Raw genomic sequence first — 24,278 nt, forward strand, 5'->3', positions numbered from 1 at the left:
GTGGAGAACTGAAAGCAGTTGTAGACACCTAAGCAACTGAAGCCCCTGGAAAAGACATATGGCATAAGATACATCATGCGACTGCCTGGATGCAAAATACAGAAGACATCTGAAAATGTCATCTGTGAATCTTGACTGTTGGTGGGAACATCTCTCACCCAGAGCTAAGCTTTTTGAAGTGTAAGGCCTCAGCTGTTTCCTCGGCACTTCCTGCTGACATCCTTGTCTTTGATGCCAGCACCAGCTCTGCCTCTTTTAGAATAAAGTATGTGTCTTTAACATAAGGATAGATTTTATTTATTGAACCTTAAACAATGTTTTTTTCTCTTGCTCTGTTTTTCCAACTGTTTGTAATGTCATTTGGTTTAATAAATTTGGGGTCGTGACTGTTTTAAAATAAAGTCCTCCAAATGCTCCAGTGGGATGGTATTTTCTTCAGTTATTGGACACTTTGCAAAATTGTCCCTGCTGCCTGACTGTTCAGCTCATTCTGGCTCTTAGAGGTAGAAAATGCACAAGTTGAATTCATAAGATATGTTTACAGCAGTCTTCCTTTCTGCCTTTACTCTTGTTGAGAAAAAGAAGGCTATTGATTTCCTATTACTTATTTTCCACTGTTCTAATTTTAAGCCCTTTGTAGTTATATGAACCTCAGAGGATCTAAACCCACAGTGCTGAAGGGGTTAAGCAGGTTTTTAAGCAAAGACAATATGTGTCCAGACTTGTTGAAGCTTTTAAAATTCCATCTAAAAATCAGTATACAGGAGTCAGCACCGGCTCAGCCACTGAACATAGAAAGCAGTGCTTTGAAAAGTGCACTTTATTGTTCGGGTACTCTAAAAGTGTATTTTTAAACATCTGGAGGTCCGAAAGCTGTACGGCTGAGACTGTTGATTACGGGAGGAGGCAAGGGATGACAAGCAGCCGTGGGATCAACAACGTAACACCTGGTTTCTGACCTAAAGTGACTAAGAAACTGAAGATCTCATCATTGGCAGCCACAGCTCCCCTGCAACTTGATCTCCTCTCTGATATATTTGTCTAATGCTCTTTTTAGGCCTCCTGTAGGCTCTCGCTCCAGAAAAAAAAATCCCTCTGAGTTCTTTCTGTCCTTGTAGAAACTGGCAGATAGATGAAAAACAAAGTATGAAAGACGGCAAATGGATCTCGGCGGGGGGAGCCCCTTTCCCCATGTAATGACCAGCCAGCATGCCTGTTGCTCCAGTGCAGAAATTCGTCTTCAAAATCACCAGGCGTCTCCTAGACCTCATGGATTCCCTAATTTTTCCTCCGCCTTATAGCATTCACGCTTCCTGCTACAGCGGTCTAACGGCATCAAATGTTTCTCAGTCTGCCAGAAGGATTGCTTGCAAGCACCGTACATTTGTTCCAGTCCTACGCACTTCCGTACATTTTTTGGTGTAGACGTGTACAAAGTCAGTGGGAATTATGCCTGCGCGTGCGAGAGTCGAATATGGCCCTAGATTTACTGTGTCATCCAGCATCTGTAACACAATAGCCTTTGTCACAGTGCCAGTGTGAAGTGCAAGTGGATTTCAAACAGCTGTAGCGCTGCCATATGCTGCCCTTTGGTTAAGCCATGACTTAAAGTTCAGCTTCCCATTTAGAGCAAAAATTGACAGATTCATCTTTTTGGGATCTTCAGAAGCAGTCAGGCCCTCCGCTGTCCCTTTCCTCATCTAAATCCTTCCGATGGGCGCTGATGACGCCTCCCCTTGATGTTGGACCCAGTGGACGCCTTGATTTCTGAAAAAAAACCAAACAAACTCCTGATGGAGTTCACTGTCCACCATTAATGAAGTGTGTGGGATCTCAGCCCAAGCCAAAAGCTCAGAGGAGAGTTTACAAACAGGCACGTTGCCAGTAAGTCCCAATCTCCCACTTAGGACACGTGCCGAATTGGGACAATGTAAGGATCAGAGCCCTCAGACAAGATTTAGGCTGTGTAGATGGGCTTGCAGTCCCTTCTGCAATATAAGCCATGCCCTCCTTGTTAAAGGGGAATTCCCGAAATGTCAGGTTTTGTGATATCCTTGATCCGCCTCTCTTATTGAGCAGTGAAAGGATAATGCCACTACACATAACTGGCGAGGCTGGGTGAGCAGGGCTAGAGCCTGACTCCCTAGACCACAGGCTCATGAATTTTAGTGCATTAGAGGCTCTTCCGAGCAGTAGCTGTTCAGCTACCAAAAGTGATAAAACTCCAACAGAAGAGAACAACAGACTGAAAATACCTGACAGGGCACTAACCTGAAATCATATATCCATATGTCTGTTCTGTGTCATGCTGGCCATGTATTTAAACCCAGGACTCCTACCCCCCTGGTGTATGACGTAAACTGGAAGGCAAATGCTTGTTTTAAGAGGCTATGGACTTGGTGACAGTCTGGCTGCTAGCAGGGACCCTAAGTATGCGGGAAAGGACCCAGCCTTTGCTCAAAGTGTGGTCCGTCTACAAAAGCTGGATTGAGAAATAAAGCAAATTGTTAGTACAGGGGTGATTCACGTTGTCTGGGAGGAAAAAAAAGGATTAAGATGCCTATGCGAAAAAGGCATTATATGCAGCAAGTTGGAAGATGCAATGACAGAGCAGTCAGAGATATATTTCCCATTAATGTATTACAAAGGAAACATCCTGATTTTGCTGTAGAGAAACATAGGTAGAAACCTCTTAAGCTTTGTGACTGCACACAAAAAATACAATCCTCTCTTTCTGGATAGGATGCCTAAGAGATGCTCAGCAGTTTCAAATCCTACTACTATTAATGCAAGCTTAAAGTGCTTATCACCAGCCAAGATGTTTTACAGGAGCAATTTCCCACAATGCTGTGGACACAATAATTGGCCATGATGGCATCCAAACCGTTTCACATGCAGCTCCTCATCAGCTCTTCTGAGATTACACTATAGGAAAAAGCCACGCAATCTCGACTGGCAAACTATATCTATTCTCCTTCTCTTTGTTTTTAAAGGATAAAGCAGAACTAAGGGAGAGTTCAAAGTACAGTGAAAAAAATTGTTTGGGGCATGGAAAATATGCTAAATGGAAATATACTGTGGAGCACGGGCACCGTAAGAATGAGAATGAGGTGAATGAATTATTTTTTTAAGGTAGAAATATGCTAAGGAGTGATAGAACTTAGGAGCTGATTTCTCTGTCTCAGAATAAATGAGTAGAGAGAGTTTCAAAGGTGGAAAGCTAAAAATTGATCAAAGAAAACACTCTTTTATATGATGTGTGACTGAACTATAAAACTCACCTCCACAGAAAGCCACTCAGGCCTAGAATTTAGGAATATTTAAAAAAATCAGAATTTGAACACCAGTTAAGAGTGCTCAGAGATCTGATTTTCAGTGTTTTTAAAGAAAAAGAACTTGGTACACTCAACAATTTTGTTTATCTTAAAATAGCTGGCAATAGGTAGGATTTTTGCAAGAGCCATTGTTTCTAAGAGACTTGATCATTTGACGAAATAGGTCTTATATTTTGCAGTGATTGAATTCCCAGCTGATTTATGGCTGTCAATTGGTTAGTAACCAGGGGCCAAATTCTTCAGGGCACTGAAATCAGTCACCTGCATCAGTGAAAAACTCCACTTCAGGTTTAAGAAATCGCGTTTGGGTCAAACGCTGTTCTAGGAGCTGGTAGTAATGTTAAGTGGAGCCATCAAATAATAGTGTAAGCCTTCCCAGACCTCTCTCTACAACCCAGAAACAGCCTCTCCTGAGAAGCCAGAGCCCACCTCCGGGTCTGCAGAAGATGCTGCTGTGATAGTTGCAGCCGTTTCTCCCTGCCTCCTTGATTCTCACCACCTGTGCAGCTTCCAAGGGTTTAATTAAACCAGACCCTCCTCATTGTTCGTTTCTTGCAAAGCACAGCTGGTGGAGCGCTCAGCGGCGGTACGGCACACCAAAAGCCCTGGATCAGCCCCCACGTGCCTTCCTTACACCGTCAGCCAACTTCCAAGAAATCTTTTGATTTCCAAACTGTTGCTGTCACAGCCGTGTGCAGAAAGCTGAACGACTGAGCACCATCGCTCAGAGCTTCGGCCCTGGATTTATCACAGGCTCGGTGCCGCTGCGAGGGCTGTGCGAAACTCCCGTCTTGTGCAACACAGAGCAGCTCTTCCCTTTGAGAAGGAACGATCAAAGCGCCAGGGACTGAGGCCTCGCCACCTCCTCTCCGCCTCCCTGCAAAAGCGTGAACAGCCCAGGGTAATCCCTCACTGCTGGTGACTGAAAGAGAGAAAATACAATCAGCCCTTATAACTTTTGCGAGCAGGGATGAGGCCTTTCCGGACCAAGGTGTATTGGCGTTTTGATCTCTCAGTAACGTGCCACAAGTAAAAGGTGACAGTATTGCTCAAAGAAACTCATGCAAAAATAAGTCTGCCCAGTCTCTTCTGCATGTTCGTAGGCACTGGTCTATTAATGGTGTCTTGAGTGAAGGGATGCTGTGGAAGCGCTGCAAGTAGCCAGCTACACAGAAAAACAAAAGTGTTGTATAACTTGATAAATATAGTTCTGATGCTATCTTTGAAATATTTAGGCTGGGTGAAAAATCTGAAGGAAAAGCGTCTGCTGTTTTAAAATGCAGCACTAGAAGGGGGTAGAGGGGAGCTGGCAAAAGGGATTTATGTTTCTCCTGCAGGAACAATGTCTTAGTATAAATCCCTTGTATTGTGTGTAATCACATAGGTTACACCTACCGGTGGCCAAAGCATCCAGACTTTAGTTTTATCACTGCTCGTCATAAGAGACTGAAAGGACAAAGCTACATAAATAAGCCCCAAGCTGGCTGCCACCAGGCTGGTGCACCGACAGTAAAACCAGCAGCACTTTCTGCTTCTCAGTGTTGAGCTGACTTAAGGAAATAAAACAAAACCAAAGATTGGTTATTGCCAGAAGTTATCCATTTCAAATATGCTTACTCAATTTTGAGTGGCACACCAATCAGTGTTTCTTAATTCTGCCCAAATGGTGTCTTCCAAAGAGAACTGTTTACACTTTTCCGAAAAGAGATTTTAATAGATTTAATATTTATTTTAAAATTGCAAGAAACAAGACAAAATAATCTGAGATATTCTTAGCTTAATGTATTGATGAATGGAGATGTAAAAACAACTGGATTGAATTAAGCTATATTTAAATTGTATTTAGGAATTTTACTGCATGCTATTTTCCTTCAGATGCAATTGAATAAATACAAAAGGAAGAGATAAAGCTGCATAAAAAATCAAACTAAAGATGATTGGAAAATAAGGGGCTTAGAAGAAAACATACTCCTGGTACAAGGATTGCTCCTGTTTTCTATCAGAACACTTTTTTTTTTTTTTTCATGAAATAGTTGTCACCAGCTGAAATCCAGAGCCGGTCATACAAAAGGAGGAAAGACCAGGGCAACATTTGAAAAGAAACTCACAGTGAGCAACAAAAGCTTTGTCCAGAAGTGAAAGCTTATCTGGGAAGATACGAAGGCCCAGAAAGGGCTTTGGGAGTGGCAGGGCTGGCGTACTGAGCAGGTGATCGGGGCATGGCATGAGGTTTGTGATGAACAGGCTGAAGGAAAGCAGCCACCATTTTCCCAATAGTGGAAATTTGAGAGAAGAGCTTCAGACCCAGCAGCATGAACCTCTACAGCCTGAACACTGTTTTGAGGCCTGGAAAATTCACATGCGCTTTGTTGGTTATGTACAAAAAAACCCCATAGCACATCATGAAGGAAAGAGTGTGAAGCAAAGGCAGCACATGCAACTATTTTAAACTCTTGCATCATCATTTGGGCTTCCCCAAATCATGAGATTTTTCACAGTGACAGACAAAGGCTTCCTTTGCATCTTCTTCTGCCTTCCGGTCTCACATCTTCCAGTATTCCTCATGATGATGAAGGCTAAAATGCTATTGCTTCTGAGTAATTACTAAATTGTTCCTGTGATCATATACATCCAACAGCTGAGTTTAAAGAAAGCCAAAATTTCACAACTTGAATTACGAGACTTGGAAACACTGGGAACGTGGTGTGTGGGGATGAAGAGATAACGTAATAATGTCAGACAGCTGACCTGCAGGTTATGCATATGGAATAGAACTGAATGCAGGAGTAGGAAGGAATGACTTTATATGTTAGAAGAGAGGACAAAAAGACACATTAAGATGTGAACAATTTTTATTACATATTTGCTAGTAATCCAACCTACTTTCAATGAACAGATACAGCAAATTGCTGAAGATGTTTGACAAAATACAAATTACAATTTCTATGGCATTTAATAGCAGTCTCTTATAAAAGCATGTCATTGTTGGCATGTTTTTGAGTACAGTCTTCATAATATTCAGGACAACACTCTTATAAAGCACTTTCTCATAGCTAAGAGGTATAATAAAATCTGTGTGAGTATTGCTTATGCATGTGCAATTCTGAACTGTGATAAGTAGGATCAGATATCAAACTGAACTATGTTAATTTACATCCACTGAAAGTCTGATCTAGAAGCAACCATTTTCCCACCCTCAGTGGATTCCCCATACTATTAAATTAATTGCACTTCTTCAGCAGCCTAAGCACATGAGGCTCTGTCAATGCACTTATGAAAACACAAGTCCTGTTCCAGAGGTTAGGACAACTATGCACAAGGTTCTCTGATGTTTAGACTTTTAATAGTCCTACAGCTATTCAATTCTTTGATCTCTTCTTCACAGCATCCCAGCTTGCAGAAAACACTGAGTTCTGTTCTCTGTTCTCCATCCCACGTAGGTTCTTTCTCCTCTCAATGTCTAGCAGAACAACCTGGCCTGATCTCCCCACCTGCTCGAAACAACAGCCAACACTTATCAAATACTACACTTATTTGCCTTTCATCTGTCAACATTTTTCTTCTGCTTGCAACAGAAAATTGCTTGTTACCTGTTCTTTACCAAAGCCTTTACCAGAGCTGTAAAGGCCCTGGCTCTCTGACTGTCTCCATAGCTGGGACTGTCATCTTGGTCTGATTTCTCCCCAGGATTTTGTCATTACAGATATCCCCAAGCCTTCTCCTCAGGAAGTCACTGCCCTCTTACACACCTTCCCTCTCCTCACCTCCTTCGTCTGCTCCACAGCCCTTTCTCCAGGAGCAGCCACATGCAGCTCCCCTTCCTCATCCTCACTGTGCATGGGCAGGCTCTTGCTCCTGTTTCTCAAGAGTCACCAGCCCCCCTTTGCCAGCACCTCACCCATCATCGGCAGAGCCAGGCACCGGCAGGGATATCATCTACGCATTACATACAATAGGAACTCCAGTTCCACCATCAGCCCCATGATTTTATCTGTAGGGTAGCTCTTATGGGTTGCATTATGCCTTAATTAAGCATCAAAGTATTTCCATGAGTCATGTGAAAGACAGATATTATTTTATTTCATAGATGATAGCTCAGTCAGCTGAATCTAGCACCATTCGGATTATGAATGGCACAATCATAAATACAATGTGGTATATCCTCCAACACTCTTCTTTTTCCAAAACAAATATTACTTGATTTCTGATCAGATGCTTCATGTAATGACATGCCAACTGTATAATGAGTATTTTTTGGTGTTTGTAAACCCTGGGCTTTTTCCCCACCAAAATTTCTATTGTGGCTATGAGGATGGAGAGTGTCTCTTAGAAAGACTGAGCTTTCATTTTCCTTTATTTTGTTAACCACTACACAATTTTAAGCTTTTCTGCAAAAAAAAAATTTACGGCGCCCATAGAATCAAAACAAGCGTGCTGCTGACTGAGTGAGCATTTGATCAATGCATTGCAGCAAAGTTAAAGGGAAAGGCTAAAGAAAGAGGTATAACGTTTTAAACATAGGCAGTAACATTGTTATGCTTACTTTGTGAGGCACTATTTTATGTAACAGATCCTTATTCTGCTCTAGATGGATAACAACTGTGAATTATAATTTTATTTTCCACTTAGCGGAGCCTATTGACTTGGACTTAGTTCTTGCCAGGGAACCAGTTTCATAATAAAGGCAGTAAATTCTGATTTTGTGCTTGTTTGATAATTAATGGTGCAGCGTCAGCAGCAGTACAAAATACAAGTATGATTATTTTTTCCTCTGCAAGTTATAAAAGATGGGTTATAAGTCAATGGCTTTATGCTGAGTGTCTAAGGCACGTATCATTTACTAAAATGAGTTTAGCAGACTCCGTGGAGGTTCTGCTATGTTTGTGGAGATATGTGTGCAAGGCCCTCCCATTAACACAGCATCCTTGTCCCCAAGCCTAACTATACAGACACAGTTACACTGGCAATCATTTTTCTCCCCCAATGAAGACATCGTTTATAGCAAGACTGTTTTTCCCTTATTGCTAAAACAGTGACAAAAATAGGTGTGGGGGGGTGTCAGTATACATGCTAGTTATAAATATAATGTATTTATAGAATAAAATACGTTCATCATAGATGAAAAAAAGAGGCACAGAAATGAAAATGCCACGTAAACTTGACACTATCAAATTATTCCTCTTATCCCCAGGTTCCAGTATTTACCAAGGACTAAAATAAAAACAATAGCCTTAGCCTTTACTAAGCTAGAGTCACAGCTCTAACAGATGTCTGTATCAGACAAGCTTTTAGAGGAGTCCAGACCTGACCACCTCACAGCCATTAACGATGTGGGGACCCTCTTGACAAGGCACCGAGATCAGCAACTGAAATCCCCCATGTGCAGCACGAAGCAGGGAGTGAAGTCTCTCCAGCATGTGCCTCTGAGTACACAGGACTACCTCCTTTGAAGTGACTTACATCTGTAAATGCAGGATTAGGCCCAAGTGATTTACTGAGAAGTCAGAGGATGCTCACCACGGGCACTTACGCTTTCTGATGGACCGAGTAACTCTCCCAAGGACACCTGTGTCAGAGTCAGGGGATGAACCAAAGTGCCACTGTGTGACTTTTCCTCTAAGGTCAACTTCCAGCACAGATTCTGTAAACCGGACCTATAAAATGAGCTCCATCAGCAAGAAGCCATGCTAACCCTACCGTTCCACAGGCTCCAGGGCTTTCTGTACGTCTGGTTTCAGAATGCTTGTGCCATTGCAACATATAAAGTGCCTTTGCCATACAGTAATTTCTTTTCCCTGATTATTCAGAAAAGAAAAAATAATTTGACAAATGGGAATTGCGTGGCCAATACTACGAATAACTAACTGCCTTTCTTCAATGACAATTCTATGACAAATTGGCATTTGCTGTTGAAGTGACAAATGCATCTTTCCCCTCTGTAGATCTTCCCACCTGTTACTCCATGGATGATCACGCCATTTGTACGCTGATCACACCATTTATACGCTGCGAACAAACTGAAAGGCACTTCACTTTTGGCGTTACTGGGCTTTGTCAAAAAAATGAAGGTATTATTTATTAAATGAGAGAATCATTTATCTTATCTTAGAGCAGTGCAACCACAGATCTTGTATTAAGGCTTCTGTCACCTGCACGTTGGCCCCCATCTCCCTTAATTTAAGGCACAGTAAAGCAGGGACGGGACGATGCACGGGCCCACTGAAAGAACCATGCAGAGATGTTCTGACTTTGCAGCATTTCTAACCCTTTGCCATTCTCCCAACATCTTCCATCACGTCGCTTCTTGCCCAGCCCCTCCACCCCAGGCTTGCCATTCCCCCTCCTCAGGAGCAGCAGTGACAGCACCAGCGCCCAGAAGGCTTCCAGTATATTTTTTTCTCTGGCTCTGCCCACAGTATAAATCCCCTCCATAATGTCTGGGCATTACTTGTATGGTTGCAACCTCACCTCCCAGATCATCCAGGCAACCTGGCTACTGCACCTGACTGAAGCTCACTGCCTTCCAAGAGCATAAGACCCGCCCTGTGTTTTTTAAAATCTGATGATATAGGTAAGGGAAAATCTGGGAAGTCGGTTAACAGAAGCCAGTGTATTATAAGGAGCTTTCTTTCCTATAAATCACTAGCAATCAGGGTGGAGAGATGGGGAGGGAGGAGACAGAGAGAGAAGAAAGGAGGGAGGAGCAGAGGAAAGCAGGCTTGGTGGCTTTCTGATTTATTTTCATCTTTTAAAACAGAAAAAAAAAAAGGCAACACAAAAGAAGAAAATACTTAGAAGGCAAGGTTTCCATAGGAAAAAAATATTTTATTTTTTTAAGAACAAATTCATTTTGAAACAGATGTGGAATGTGATTTTCATAATTTTCATTTTCTGGGAACTAATTGCAATGTGGAACTAAAGCAGATTTCAAACTTATGACCGGCTAGTTTTAAAACAGAACAAAACAAATAAACAAACAAACAAATAATAAAAAAAACCAAACAAAAAAAAGAAAGAAGAAATTATTTATAACTCAACCATAATACTGTGTTACTTACAAACTGGACAAAGAAATTCTTAAATAAATATTCATGGTACACAATTTCAGCACAAATATGCGGCAATTTGGCAACCTTTTATACCATTTTTTTCCTCAATACAGTGCAAAGGGGAATGACACTGCCTTTAAACAAGCTGTAGCTAAATACATTGCAAAATTCAAATTTTATACAAAACATCTTGCTCGGACTTTATAAAAAACCAACATTGCTCTATATACACAATCTGGTTAAGAAAAGCCTTTTTTTTTTCTTGTTTCCATGTGGTTTTTTTTTTTATTATTATTTAAAAAGGTGAATAAGGCTACTGTAACACCCCAAATCCATATACAGTAAATCTGAACCTATTTACAGCATCTTCACTTAGACATGATGGTGCAAATTCCAAGTCGGGTGACTAGGGATGATCATACAAGCAAGGCATTTACAGTAACTTTTCAAAGCTGGACCAACGTCAAATAAAGGAACAGTTGGTAGATTGTCATATTTCTGCACCAGACACAAAACAGACGCACAGTACATTTTTATTTTTTTCAATTGGTTGCAGGTTGCTCTTGAGCAAATCATCTGATTATTTTTTTTTTCACAGTTTAGTACATAACTAGAATGTAGCCAACCGATGAAGCGTAGATTTGATTTAATAAAAATCAGGATCAGTAAGCCCATCTTTTCCCTTCCTCCCCCTCCCCCAAAATAAAATCTTAATGACTTACAAGAGAACCTTGTATGGATGGATTCACAGAAAGGAAGGGTTGTTGAAAAGAATTACATATGTACTGTAGTTAGTCACCATGGTAACCTTCCACAGAACCATGGGTTGGGATTTTTTTTTTTTTTTTGTTTTGTTTCTCTCTTTTGGACCAACATCCCAACATCATTTTCAGGTTCAGGAAACAGAGAGAGTGATCATTTCTATGACAGATTTTTTTTCTTTTTTTTTTCCTTTTTTTTTTTCTTGCAGGTGCTCACCAGAGGTCTGAGAACCCCAAAATGCTGTTGCTACATTTTCTTTCCAAATCAGAAAGCAAAGTGTTACCATAGTAACATGACTATGTTAGAAATGTCTATTTGCATAGCACATATAAAAGTAGAGGTTTTTTTATTTCCTCCCCAGGGTGGGAGCTTCAGGGGAATAGCCATGCTAAAGAGAAAACTTTAACCTGAACCCCCCCCCGCTTCCATGAACCTCAACGAAATCTACAGAACACATCAGCCCATAAGGCAAGGGAAAACACAACACAGAAAATAAATGCCGGCACACCTTGTCATTGTTAAATACATGATGCAGTAACGCTGATTTCCTGATATTTTGGGCCTTATATTTCCTAGTTTTATCTCATGAGATGCTTTGGATATTTTTATTTTTTTTTTAATATGCTCCAATTCTTTTTTTTGGATGGCTCATGTTTTTCCCAGAAGCAGTTTCTTTTTTTTAAAAAAAAAGTGTGTATATATATGCATATATGTGCATATATAAACATATGTATGTGTGCATATACATACATACACACACATATATATGTAAAATGATGACAAGTTAAGACTATTTAATTGCCGCAAATGAATTTCACATCTTCTGGTGTAGATTCTGTGCAATCTCAAAATATATATTAGTAAAAAAGCAAATCAAAACAAAAAGAAAGTAAGAAAGAACGAACGAAAGAAAAACTCTCACTTTATATCCCTTGTGTTCTATACACCTATTATAAATAAGACATATCTTCCTTCTCCATCTCAGTGTCATAATTTATTTTATTCTTACGAACTGCAAGAGGTTTGCCATATGTGCTTTAACTTTGCAACAGAGCACCAATGAACTGCTGTGTCAGTGACAGTACCGACACTCACTGTGCAGGGACAGCACTACAAGAAACCAAAGTGTCAAAAGGCTCAGTCAGAAAGAAATTCGGTTTTACTTTTAGAGATGAGAAAGGTCTTTTTCACAACTTTACCAGTGATAGAATTACAGCTCATTTGACCCGTTGGCTTATAATCATCTTGGTCAGATTTGGCTCTCTGCTATTTTCTTAAATGCTTTCCCTGTGTTTAGTATAATGTGATAGTATAGCAGCTGAGTCTGCTTAAAAGTCATCCAACGCAGACTACGTTTTCGCTACAGCTTCAAAGCTGTATATTTTATTGCCAGTACCGCAACAGCCCTGCCCTAATATATCCTCAGCGGCCTGCTATTGTCTTGTCCTCTCCAAGCCTGTTCACTTACTAACAATACCCCTTTGTTCTACTGTATTGAAGGTACTACATTTTTTTTCTGCACACTGGTATTTGATAACCATGAATTCCTTCAAACGCAGCCCTAATCCACTGCGCGTGTTATTGTGTCTCCTACTTGCCTCTTAAAACTTAGCATACCAAAGTGCTGTGCTACCTAAATGTGGTTGTTTTTTTTTTTCTTTTTTCTTCCCAGCTTCTATTTTTGAGGCAGCAGTATTCAGTTGCAACTGCAGTCAGCCCTTCCCTCCACCACCCAGTCCTGCTCTTGACTTTGTTGACAGCCTAACTTTTTTGGCTGGAAGGCTCCTTACTATCAAACACAATTTCTATAAACGCATTACCCATTCAAGTGAGGCTGCTGTAGCAGATGGATGGAGCGTGGATCTCCAAACATTAATGTTCCATTAGTGATTCAGGAGGTGGAGTGAAAGGAAATTTTATGTGAAGGATGGCAGAGCCTCGGATAACAGAAACAAATGGAACAGTGACGGACTAAAAGCAAGAGAACTTTAACAAGTCTTACTTAGACACCAAGGTCTGTGTGACAAATCCAGTACGCACTGAGAGAGACACACAAAAGTCAGAAGATTGCATTTCAAGCTTGATATATCCTAGAGCACCTTCCCAGGATGCCTAGAGCTATTAACATCCATGGATCACTCCATCTTCCCTTGGCTTTTGTACATGCCTGAACGCCCGCAGCACATGGCTTTGAGGATGATGAATGTAACAAGAGTACAGCAATCAGAATGGGCATCTTCTACATAAAAGTCTTCCAGCTTTTAGTGAATACTTTATTCACCGAGATAGGAATTCTACAGACTAGGTAAGCTGTCCAGCTCGCGTCGGCTCCCGGAGAAAGAGCTGTCGCCTTTTCCCCCCCTGTGCTTGAGTCAATGCTAGCGCACAAGGCGTCATCACAAACCCCAACAGAAAGCATTTGACCAGTGAGTTTCCTCTCCGACTCAACTGTACCACAGAGTTGGTTGTGTGTTTCTCAGACCTTGTAATAAATGTTTGCTGGGCTCTGAGGAGGCATCTCTTGAACTATGTACACTGGATGTCCATAGTCGCCGCTGACCTTTTCATAGTGGGGGCAAAAGACACTGTCTGCAGTCCTTAGAGGAATGATAATGTCACTGGGCTCAGAACCATTGTTGTTGCCACTGCGTTTTGGGGTGGCTAACGTACTAAGTGAGAGAGTTGTCGTGTGTTGCGGGGAATGCTTCCTGTGTCTTCTCCGGTACTTCAACAAAAGAACGACCAAAGTGATGATGATGACGATGAAAATGATGCACCCTGATGCAATCCCTGCAAATAAGGCCACCTCTGAACCCAGTATACTGGAATGCCCAGCCTTACTGCCATCTGTGCTAGATCCTGGAAAGAACGGAAACACAACAGACAAAAGTTATTGCCATCCCGCGACCCATTTACGCTGCTTAAAAATGTGTGGAGTAAGCAAGACTGGAAGAATTAACTGACAGCTAAACTTTGACAAACCAATTACCCTGTTAGATAGCTAAATGCAAACAGCCGAAGTCAGCAATCAATATTAAACAAGACTTTGTGTCTGTTGGTCTCACTTTTGTGCTGCTCCCAAACCACCCTGTTTCATACATCATCATCCATCAGCGGCGAGGACTGGCACTGACAAGGCAGCCTTTGATGCAGACCGCATCTTTTAACAGATGCCGGCCAGCCCCGGGCAGCAGAGAGGGGTGGGATAGGACTGCGAGGGGAAAATAACACAGGGAAATGAGAATTCTCAGGACAACTGGTACTGTTCAGTGTCACACCATTCTTCTGCTATTTTATCTTTCGCATATTGATTTGAGCTAAACCGTCCTTAGTGCCTCATTATGTGGACTCCTCTTGCTTGCGCATGAAGCAAAGGAGCTTGAGGCAGTGTAGGAGATAGGTAAAATGGCTATGGCATATATCTGTTTGTATTAACTTACATTCACTTAAAAGAAAACAACACCATTTGGTAGTTTGGTAGTCAGGAAAGCTCACGTGCTGAACAGCCTGTTGAATATTTGGTGCCACTACACTGTCATGTTATTGGTCACGAAAATTAAATGAGTGCTCACTTGACACTTTCTCACTTGAAAATTTGAACTGACTTCCCTCTCTTGGTGCTCACTCACAGGTGGAAGAGCGCTGCAGATGCTACATCCACATAACTGTGAACTTTTTCCTACTGGAACCCTCATAGGAAATGGCTGAAGCCTGCCCAGTGACTGCCATATCAAAGATCCATTAGCCCAGTAACTAATGACAGAGCTAGCAAGGAAAACTTGCAGCCATTTTCAGGAACCCCAGAATCAACTAACAGGAAGTTTTGCTTTGTAGCATTCCCAATTCAACAAATTTTCTTCCAGAGACCTTGGGTCTTGATAGTTATTTTTTTTCTTGTTCACCTAATGTCTGAAATGCATCCTGAAGATATTTGTTTGGAGCTATCTGTTTGTCTTAATTAGGTAATTATTAAAAAAAATAAATCTTTAAATTTAGTGAAAGACCATCCATTCATATGTAGACTTTATATGGTCAGTTAAAAGATCAGGACATTAATTATAGATGTCTTGAAATAAACTTTATAAATGGCTGTCGAGAACCACTTGATAATGTATTATACGGGAAGAGAAAGACAGAAAGACTCGTTCATCTGCCAGAGTACTAAATGCAAGGCAGCATTTACCATCGTAAAGCTGCTTAGCAAATGTCCGATCCAAAAACTTTCCTGTAAATGAGTGATATTCTCACAAGATGTAATTAACTTCTACTGCAGAGTGGAAGAGGGGAGAGAGCAGCCGTTGCCAAAATTTACAGCTCCCAGACACTACCCACCAGAGCATGAGAACTGGCTTTTGCTTCATCTCAGTACGAAAACATTCATTTTTCTAGCACTTTAACGGTAAAACAAAATGTGGTTGGGGACAAAGGAGAAGACTCCACTAGAGCCCCGTCCCAGGCACGAGCCCTGCCGCACCCACCTGAGTGGTCCTTCACAAAGGGGCTGGTGGTGGAACTCTTCCCGTTGGTGCCAGCTTCCTGCTCGGGGCGCTTGGTGGGATCCGTGTGCCGGGGCAGCCCCGCCGAGTTGGGATCTGGGGGAGAGAAAGAAGACTCATGCAGCTTCGGCACTTGACGGTACAGAGCCTTGTAAGCTGGCTCTAGGTACCTCATGAGACAGGAATGGCTTTGAACAGAAGAATCTTTATGCAAAGGTCTGGGAGATATAAGTACGTAATTTTCCTTTTAAAGCAAAATGGTTATTAGTTATTTCAGAGGTTTAAATTGTGAGGCCATCTGCAGAAACTATAGGGACTCCTGTAATTGGCAAGAAAAGCTTTGCAGATGACATTTCAGTTTAACTGAGGAAGTTGATTGACTACTAAACCAACCAACTTCTACTCAGAAGAATAATTCTTTCTTCCTGCACAATAGGTTATCTATATGTGAAAAGAGACAATGAACAAAAACCTCTCTGTAATCAGAATTCATAACAAGCAAACTATAGAAATATTAGCTTCCCTCCTTTCATGTATTTTAAATAATTTTGAACAGCAGAGTTGTGGCTTTTGTTTTTAAAATAAAAATAAAAATGACTGAAACACACTACTCCCAGGTGACCTTTCCTTCTAGGGATCTCTCCAGTGAAGAGATATTATTACGCTAACCCTCCTCCTGTAGAAATCTGTCAGTAGCCGAGGAAGAGAAAACAGGCTTTGCTTTCAGACTCTAAGGGAGGAATGACCACACTAGGCTCGGTCGGCTCTCTGCTCTACACTGCTAAAAGAAGCCCGAAAACTATAAGGACACTGAGACTGATCAAAGTGATTTCATGAAACAGCAGATGGTCTTTACCTTGTCCAACTTTCATGAGGATCTTCATGGTTTTTGTCTGGCACACCCCTCCCTCCTGGTTATCCAGGCCCTCCAAAGACCCATTAGATGTTGCTGATTAAAAAATAAAAGAAAATAAATAAATAAATAAAAATAAATAAAAATCAGGAAATCAACAGGCAAAGTGATGTGAACATGAGTGTCTGAAAGCAGAAATCTTTCAATCTACCAGGACCTGTTCTTGTTGCTCGGGCTGACCTATGGAAAGTTGTGAAATGTTGAAAGCCAAAGGAATGAATACATCGGTAAGCCATACAATATATACAAATGGAGGAATGTGTTATCGAGGTTTCAAATTTACCCAGCAACCTTTTTTTTTCTACGCACAATTGACTGACTGACTTGGACAAAAACACGGCACCTTGCTAAAAGGTGATGGAGTCAGCTGAAAAGCAAGCCCTGGCAGGCTGAGAGGAGCAAAGCACTGAAAATTCACCCTTTTTCTTTTTTTTTTTTTTTTTCCCCAACAATATCTTTATAATCACCACGTTACACCTGCTTCCTCTATTACAAATCTCCTGCTGGAAGAAGTGAACGCATACAAAAGACCCAGGTGAAAGCTGAGATTCTGCCCTGATTGGAAAACCATTTAATATTTTAAAGTACAATCTCACTTTTCTCAGCATTGAGGAGCCTTGGTGGGGGCGGGTGGCGGGGGGGAATACGCTCTATTCTCACAGAAACCTTTTAGCTCGTACAAACAAACGGGTGCTTTCCCCTGCGTTTATATTGTTCTCCCTTATCTAGGCGCTGGCTGGAACCGGGCGTCCCCGCCGCCAGCTGACGCTGCAATGCGATTTGAAGGCGAAGCACAACTCCCCTGGAGAATCCAAAACGTTGAGTCACAGTCTAGGGGTGCCGCCCGAGCCAGCTGTTGGTTGCAAACCCCCAACAGCTGCTGGAGAACTATTTCGTAGCTCCTCAGCCCCGGGCATCGCAGCCACTCCACACCGCGCCACCTCGGCATGTGCGTTGGATGCCCCGGCCACGGTGGCAAAGCAGGCGCGTCCGCCAACGGTGGGCTCCAGCTTCGCTATTTAGGGAACCCACCGGGGGTTTTCCTACCCCGGTTGTCCCGGGGGTGCACATTCCACCGTTGTTTTTTGGAGCTGTTTATCCAAGGCCCCAAAAAATGCACGTAGGAGCGGGTGCGCGCACACGCGCTGGCAGCCAGCCACCAGCTGGAGAAAACAAATAGAAAATGGGAGATGCCGGCGCTCGTTGCTCGCCGTGGCCGCGGTGAACTGCTTAAGCAGCACTTTCCTGCCTCTGCCCCTCTCCTTTCAGCTCAGGATCTAATTCAATCAGGGCTTCACACTGTTCAGATCTTTGTTTTTAATTCTCACTCCTTCTCTTTCGCCTTCCTTGGGGATTTCCTTTCAAACGCAGCCTATGTGTATTTCCTTTTTCCTTCACAATGTCTTCCTAGCCCCATGGCACTGTTTTTCTTGCTCTAATCTTCTCTCTAGCCGTAAAGATATAAACCCCATACCGCTGAACCCTGCTTCCTAGCCTTTGATCTACTTCTTGTTTTTGTTCCACTTCTGCCTCTTTTGTACTAACTCGAATTACGGCCACCATACAAACTTCCCAAATTGTGCTTTCTTTTCCTAAAATTCCCTTCTCCTCATACGTGGTCCCTCCCAGTTCCTCCCCTTGTTCCCTCCCCCCTGTAAAAACATGACAATGGCTGTCTGTGAAACTACGTCTTTTTTTTTCCCAACTTGCAAAAAAGACTTTTTAAAATATAAAAGAGCGCAATGAGTAATTTAAGATAAAAGCCGATCTGAAATGTGCCACTGCATTGCCAGGCTCAGAAAATAATGGAGACATATAGTTTTGTTTTCTTTTGTTTTTTTCCAGAGGGAAAAAAAATCAATACTAAGAACCAGTTCTGGACATAAATCAAATGTGTCTTTGCTGAAAGTGTTTTTTATGACCTATTTGCCAATGTACCAGCACAAGGACAAGGCAAAAAAAGCAGTAAATAGAAATACCAAAGCTGAGCATCAACTGAAAGTACAACTAATAAACACTGACTTTGACTTGCGTTTTTCGTTATTCTTCGTTTGTTTTTTAATTGAGGCGATGGGGGCGCTCATCTCCTTAAACACCTTCTACTTGATTTTAATTGAATAGAATGCTGCTTCTTCTGAACATCAATGCCTTTTTATTCTTTAAAGGCCCACCCGTTTAACCCATAGAGCAGGAGACCTCAATAAGGTGCAGAGGAAGCAGTCTGACCTCAGTACAGAATAAGAAAGTAAGACGGCAAAAAAAGAATGCAAAATTACTTCAAATACAGTCTCCAAACGGGAAGGCCCAGATGTACAATGAGTCTGGTTGTGTGCCTACGCGAGCGCAATCTGCCTTGCTTGCTCGCTAAAAGAATGCTTTCATAGCTTTGATGTCAGATGAATGAATTTGCAGAAGTATTCACTTTTTCCACAGTTCTTCAAGGGGTTTTCGGAAAGCCTACGTTATAGCTCAGAGTACAGACTGCTATGTCCCAGGGAACGGGGAATTTTCAAAGAGGAGCATTTCAGTGACAAAGGAAAGTTTCCATCTCAGCTTCTCCCTGTAATTAAACCGACAATTACCCAAGGCCACTGGAGGAAATTATTTTTCAAAATTCATTAAGACTATCGAAACATAACCTCGCATATCCCTAGTGTACCGGGAAGAAAGTGGGTAGTTTTAAACACAATTTCAAGCTTTGAAAAGCTGCGCGGAGAAAAAGAAGTAATCTGGGACATCAGAGAAAACACAGTTTCATACTGCTAATGCCCCTTGACAGTTGAGTGTGCAGAAGTCAAACAAGGGAGCGAGTACAAAATATTCCTCAAACACTCGCCGCTGCCTTTCTATATTGATCTCCAAATGAAAATTATACCCCCTATCATGTAAGCTCCTCCACCGTGCTCACTCTTCTGCAGCAAAGTGACCCTGCACCTGGAGCTCTGCTCATTCGGAAAAGATAAGACCAAAAAAAAAAGTGTCTGTGATAGGAGTTTTGGGTATAAACACAGAAACGTAACACAAGCTTCTTGTGCCTGAAACGGAAATGCTACTCTCTGGTGTGTTTACATGACCAAATTTTAGACCTTCCATCCAGTTTATTTTTATATACATATACATCAATAAGAAAACGTTTGAGTTTTTTTTAATATTTAGGTCTAAATATGGATATATTTTAGAGGCAATTGCTCACACATGAACTGCCATACATGGCCCTGTGCTAAGATGACTAGATACTACTTAAATATTAACATTAATAAACATAATTAATGATTAATATAAAGTTTCTCATGAGTATTAAATGTTCTCAGGATCCCACACCGCTTTATATTAATACAGCAAGACATAGGAAACTAAAAGTAATCTTGCTAAACAGGTAGCAAAATATTTTTAAATCTTTGTGATGGACAGGTACCTGTGATGTTCTGAGACCTGTCCTGTTCCTCTGGTGTCAATCACAAAACTAATAATTACAGTCAAAAACGCACTAAATTATTCAGTTTATCCACATCTACAAATAAACACATACAATTGCCCTAAAATCTATTAATTTTAAGACTTTCTGACAAAATCATAATAATTTATAGGCAGTGTTTACAGCAGACAGTCAAAAATTATGTTCGAGTTCCATATAAACGCTGTGTGTCTGCATTCCTTGAATATAACAGCAGCTGCCATTTTATAAGGAACATTAAGTTTGGGTTTTCAACTTTCAGAAAAACTGACCTCTTACAAAATTATAGTTAAGAGTGCTGATACACACTCGCTTTGGAGAAACTAGAATACATTTTCAGTTTCATAAAACACTGCCTAACATATCATCTCACTTACACGAGAGGAAATGAAATGATTCAGACCAAAGAATTTCATTCCAGCTCTGCCTTCCCTTCTTTGAAATATAGAAATTATTTAAAAAAAAAAACTCAACCAACTGAAAAAAAAAACAACAACCAAACACCCAACCTGGAACTCAATGTAAATCAATGTATGATGATGATTTACATTTATTTGCTTTTAAAACTTCACAAGTGTTGTTTATTGTACAAAATGCATTAGTCATAAATGCAGAGGCAGGGAATCAGTGAGCGAAACAGAGTCAGCTGACAAGAATAGTTCCTGGCTATGATTCTTATACAGTCCCCATGGAGAGGAAGTAATATTGCATTTTAATATGTCTTCATTTGATTGTTATTACTCTGCCTCCCAGGAGGCCAAGTCACTGCATGGATCTTGGCTGTTTTCAACCTATCAGGTTGGTAACATTGCTCTAATCAGATGGAGAATTAAGCTGCTGGATTTGTGCCTGTATATAGCTTTTCATTCACAAAGAGATTAGAAATGAAGGCACAGTCACAAAAATTCAACTTCTTTCACTCCTAGAAACACACATTACAAAATGAAAAAATGCCATCGCAATTGCTTAAAAGAAAACACCAGCAGACAAAACCCTCAGCCTCTTAATTCTGCCACAATTATTACCCATACTTTTATGTTTTAGTATTATGAAAAACATTACCTACTCGCAAATTAAATGTCATATCCTTTGAACCAACACAAGTTTATAGCACGTTTATTTCTAGAGCTTGAATATGAAATGGACTACATAGCTGAAGACAGAAATTATGATCATCGTACTTAATTTTCCTGTGAAAACTAAATGGACCTTAAACCACAGACTATAAGAATGAATGAGTGATGTCAACTGATGGGTGAGAGCAAAATTGGTTTTGTCCCCCCTTAGTGTGGTGGACAATACAAGCCATTTGGCAATGCATCAAAGACACATAATTGATGAGGTCATCAAGGATTAATTGCTGCCGGTTTGGATCTGTTAATAGAAAAATAAGAATTACAGGTTTCTTCGGGGTAGATCAGTACTGTCCAATAGTAGTGATTTGCACCATTTTTTTCTTAAATGCTGCTTGAATTCAGCATCAAAGCATACGTTTCTCAAAATCAGCGCTAAATAATATCAAATAATCATACCCATCTCTACTTTTCTCCAGCTGTGCTTAGAAACAGAATGGAAAAGCCTAAACAGCAGCAAAAATCAACAAAAGCTTTAGATCCAACAGTGGGATGAAGTTATTCTTAAAGCAAAGCTGCACTTGATCACATATGCACTCACAGGATTACTAAGTGCATGTAAAGCTTTTGAGGGTTTTTTATTTTATTAAGTAATAGAACACTATTTTGGCCAGGCATCGTGTGTTTGTGCTCTGACTGCTTTCATCTGCTTTTGGTCCTTTTAATGACTCTTTTAGTAAAGCACTGAATAAATAATTCTTCTTTCCCATAAATTATCTAAATTTATGGGACAAGTTTAAGAACACCAGAAATCACACACTGCGAAACCACAAATCACAGATCACAACACGGAGGTTGTTTCTAGACCAGCCAGGGATGCAGTACAAGGCAGCTGAGGTAATAGAAAGTGTGTTTTAATTAAATGAAATTAAATTCCTTTTTTTTTTTCCCTTCTTAGTAGCAATGCCAGATCTGCATGGAGATCTGAAACAACCAAAAAAAAATTGTTCAGGCCACTCACCAAAGAACAGGTAGCTTGGCAAACACTACGTTGAGTGAGCTGCAGAGAGTTTATAGAGAAGACAAATATACTAATTTCAACTACTAGCAACTAACGGTTTGCCCTTGCTTGTAGTGACAAAAAATGAGACTGGCACTGAAACCTTCACTTTTTTAAAAAATGAAATTGTCTTCCAAAATTTAGCTATCAGCGGTCCCAAACCTGGACGACAAGCGCTAAAACTTAAATGCATTATGAATAGTTGGACAGAGTACTGTGATTGTGTTGTCTGTGCTTCTATGGACAGACTGAAGGCCTCCTCTCTTTAACTCTCTGTGCTTGAACAATAAAATCACATCCTAACTTTTCTACTGATCTTACAGAGATGAAGAAAGGATCTTTCATAAAAAAAGATAAAAACCTGCTGAATTTGCTCAATTAACATAGTGTAGGACACCGAGACAGTCATGAAAAATGTATTAAAATGGTTTACCAATAATTTCCTGCTTTTCTAACATGTCTCGTTTTTTATTTGTCCTACTTACAAAACCAAGGTGGCAGCAGAATTTTAAGGAGTTTCTCAACCTAAAGACCATTCAGGAATTCTCATTAAACTAAAGCTTATGGAGCGTTTATAAAGTCTCTTGAAGGCAGCCTTTTTTCCCTCTATCCACACATGCAGCAAAACTTCTATGTGAAGGAAAGGAACAGAATTCTCCCTTCTTCTTTTCCACTTCTCATCCTTGTTGTTTTTTAAATTAAGCCCTATGTTGTACGTCTCAGGATTCATATCTAAACAGGATCCACAAATTATATTCTGCACAGAAAGTAAGCAGCAATGCCCTCCCCAGTCAAGCTAAAACCAGAACAAAATGAAGTAAAATAAAAAACAGGCCTCTTCTTGCCTGGAAGAAGGCAAAGGCTCTGCCGTGAAACTTTGTGATTCACTTTTCTAACCACTGCTCTAAAATGTGTCTTGTCCAAATGTGAATGGCGTGACTTGTGGTACTTGGATGGGACTCGTGATATAGGGGCCTTTATATAATTCCCCATAAAATTATCCACTTGATTTCATATGGCACGAAAGGGACAGATTTTATTACTGTTCCAATATTTTTTTGGGGGGGTGCAACATGGAGGACACAAGCAAGACAGAGCCAATGAGTTCTGTACTGTGATATACCTTGGTATATAACAACAACACAAAATAGGGAGAGAGTTCTTGTAAAGTTTCCCCCCTTTCCTACATTTAGAATTATTCTCTTAATTCCAGGGAGACATGGCATCTCACAACAAGAATACAGGTGGCAAAAAAAAAGCCCTTTATGTCAACAAAGTCTTTCCATCAAGGGAAAAAGAGACAGCGAGCAAGACGGAATTGGAAAGTATCAAAAAAACCATGAGCTCCAACTGGTTTCTGCTGCCTATCATTTTAAAAACGGCACCACTTTATCTCTGGGTTAAGGAATACCACAGCTGAAGTCTACTAAACTGTAAACTATTTGCTGAATTATTATCCATTACAGAAGGTCACAGCATCCACCCACCCACAACAAAATCCTACTTGCTTCACTGCTGGCAAGCGTCCCTTTTCCAAATTCTCTTGGAATGATTTAGAGATCATAAAAATAAAAAATAAAAGCATCTCAATAGTGTATCACTATGAATGACAATTTAAGTCTTTCCTTATATTTAAGCATTTCTAAAAGTATTTCAGTTCTATATTTCACATACTTTGAGACATGTTGTCAGATAATGATCTACTGCACACATGGTTGCTTCTAGTTTACATAAACAAATTATATATTTGTGAGCGCTGAAGTAACTGTGGCAGATGTAAGCCCACTAATTATGATGTATTCAGCGTATATCAGAAAGTATGCATCTAAAACAGATTACTAGCTAGTTAACTTCAACAACCACAAACAAGTATTTTACGTAAGCTCATCCTTTCTCCCAGCACACTACTGGCAAAAGCCTCTCGTGGATGGGGAGAAATATCTCCCCACCACCACAGCAAGCTTTGCTTAACAGTTCAGCTGAACAGAACTAATAGAATTAGTTAGCATTGAAGTTTTACACTGATTGTTGCTAATGACAAGCGGCCTCACTGGAAACAAAAGCAGGTTTAACGTTAAATGAGGACCTACTTTCGGTATCATACAATCTCAACACTACTCTTCAAGGACGTTGCAT

The 24,278-nt window shown here is 40.7% G+C and overlaps 1 protein-coding gene across 1 annotated transcript in view; it reads right to left on the reverse strand.

Moving 5' to 3' along the window:
• Positions 1 to 10,102: 10,102 nt before the first annotated feature.
• The window catches only part of EFNB2 (ephrin B2), a 46,317-nt gene continuing 32,141 nt past the window's right edge, over positions 10,103 to 24,278 (reverse strand). Inside the window, exons 3-5 of the mRNA XM_054181189.1 lie at positions 16,499 to 16,591; positions 15,625 to 15,738; positions 10,103 to 14,005 (exon numbers count right to left, since the gene is read on the reverse strand). Coding sequence (XP_054037164.1) covers positions 13,623 to 14,005; positions 15,625 to 15,738; positions 16,499 to 16,591 — 590 coding nt within the window. The 3' untranslated portion in view covers positions 10,103 to 13,622. The remainder of the gene's footprint in view (positions 14,006 to 15,624; positions 15,739 to 16,498; positions 16,592 to 24,278) is intronic.

This window comes from Rissa tridactyla, chromosome 1 (assembly GCF_028500815.1).
Source record: "Rissa tridactyla isolate bRisTri1 chromosome 1, bRisTri1.patW.cur.20221130, whole genome shotgun sequence".
NCBI lineage: Eukaryota > Metazoa > Chordata > Aves > Charadriiformes > Laridae > Rissa > Rissa tridactyla.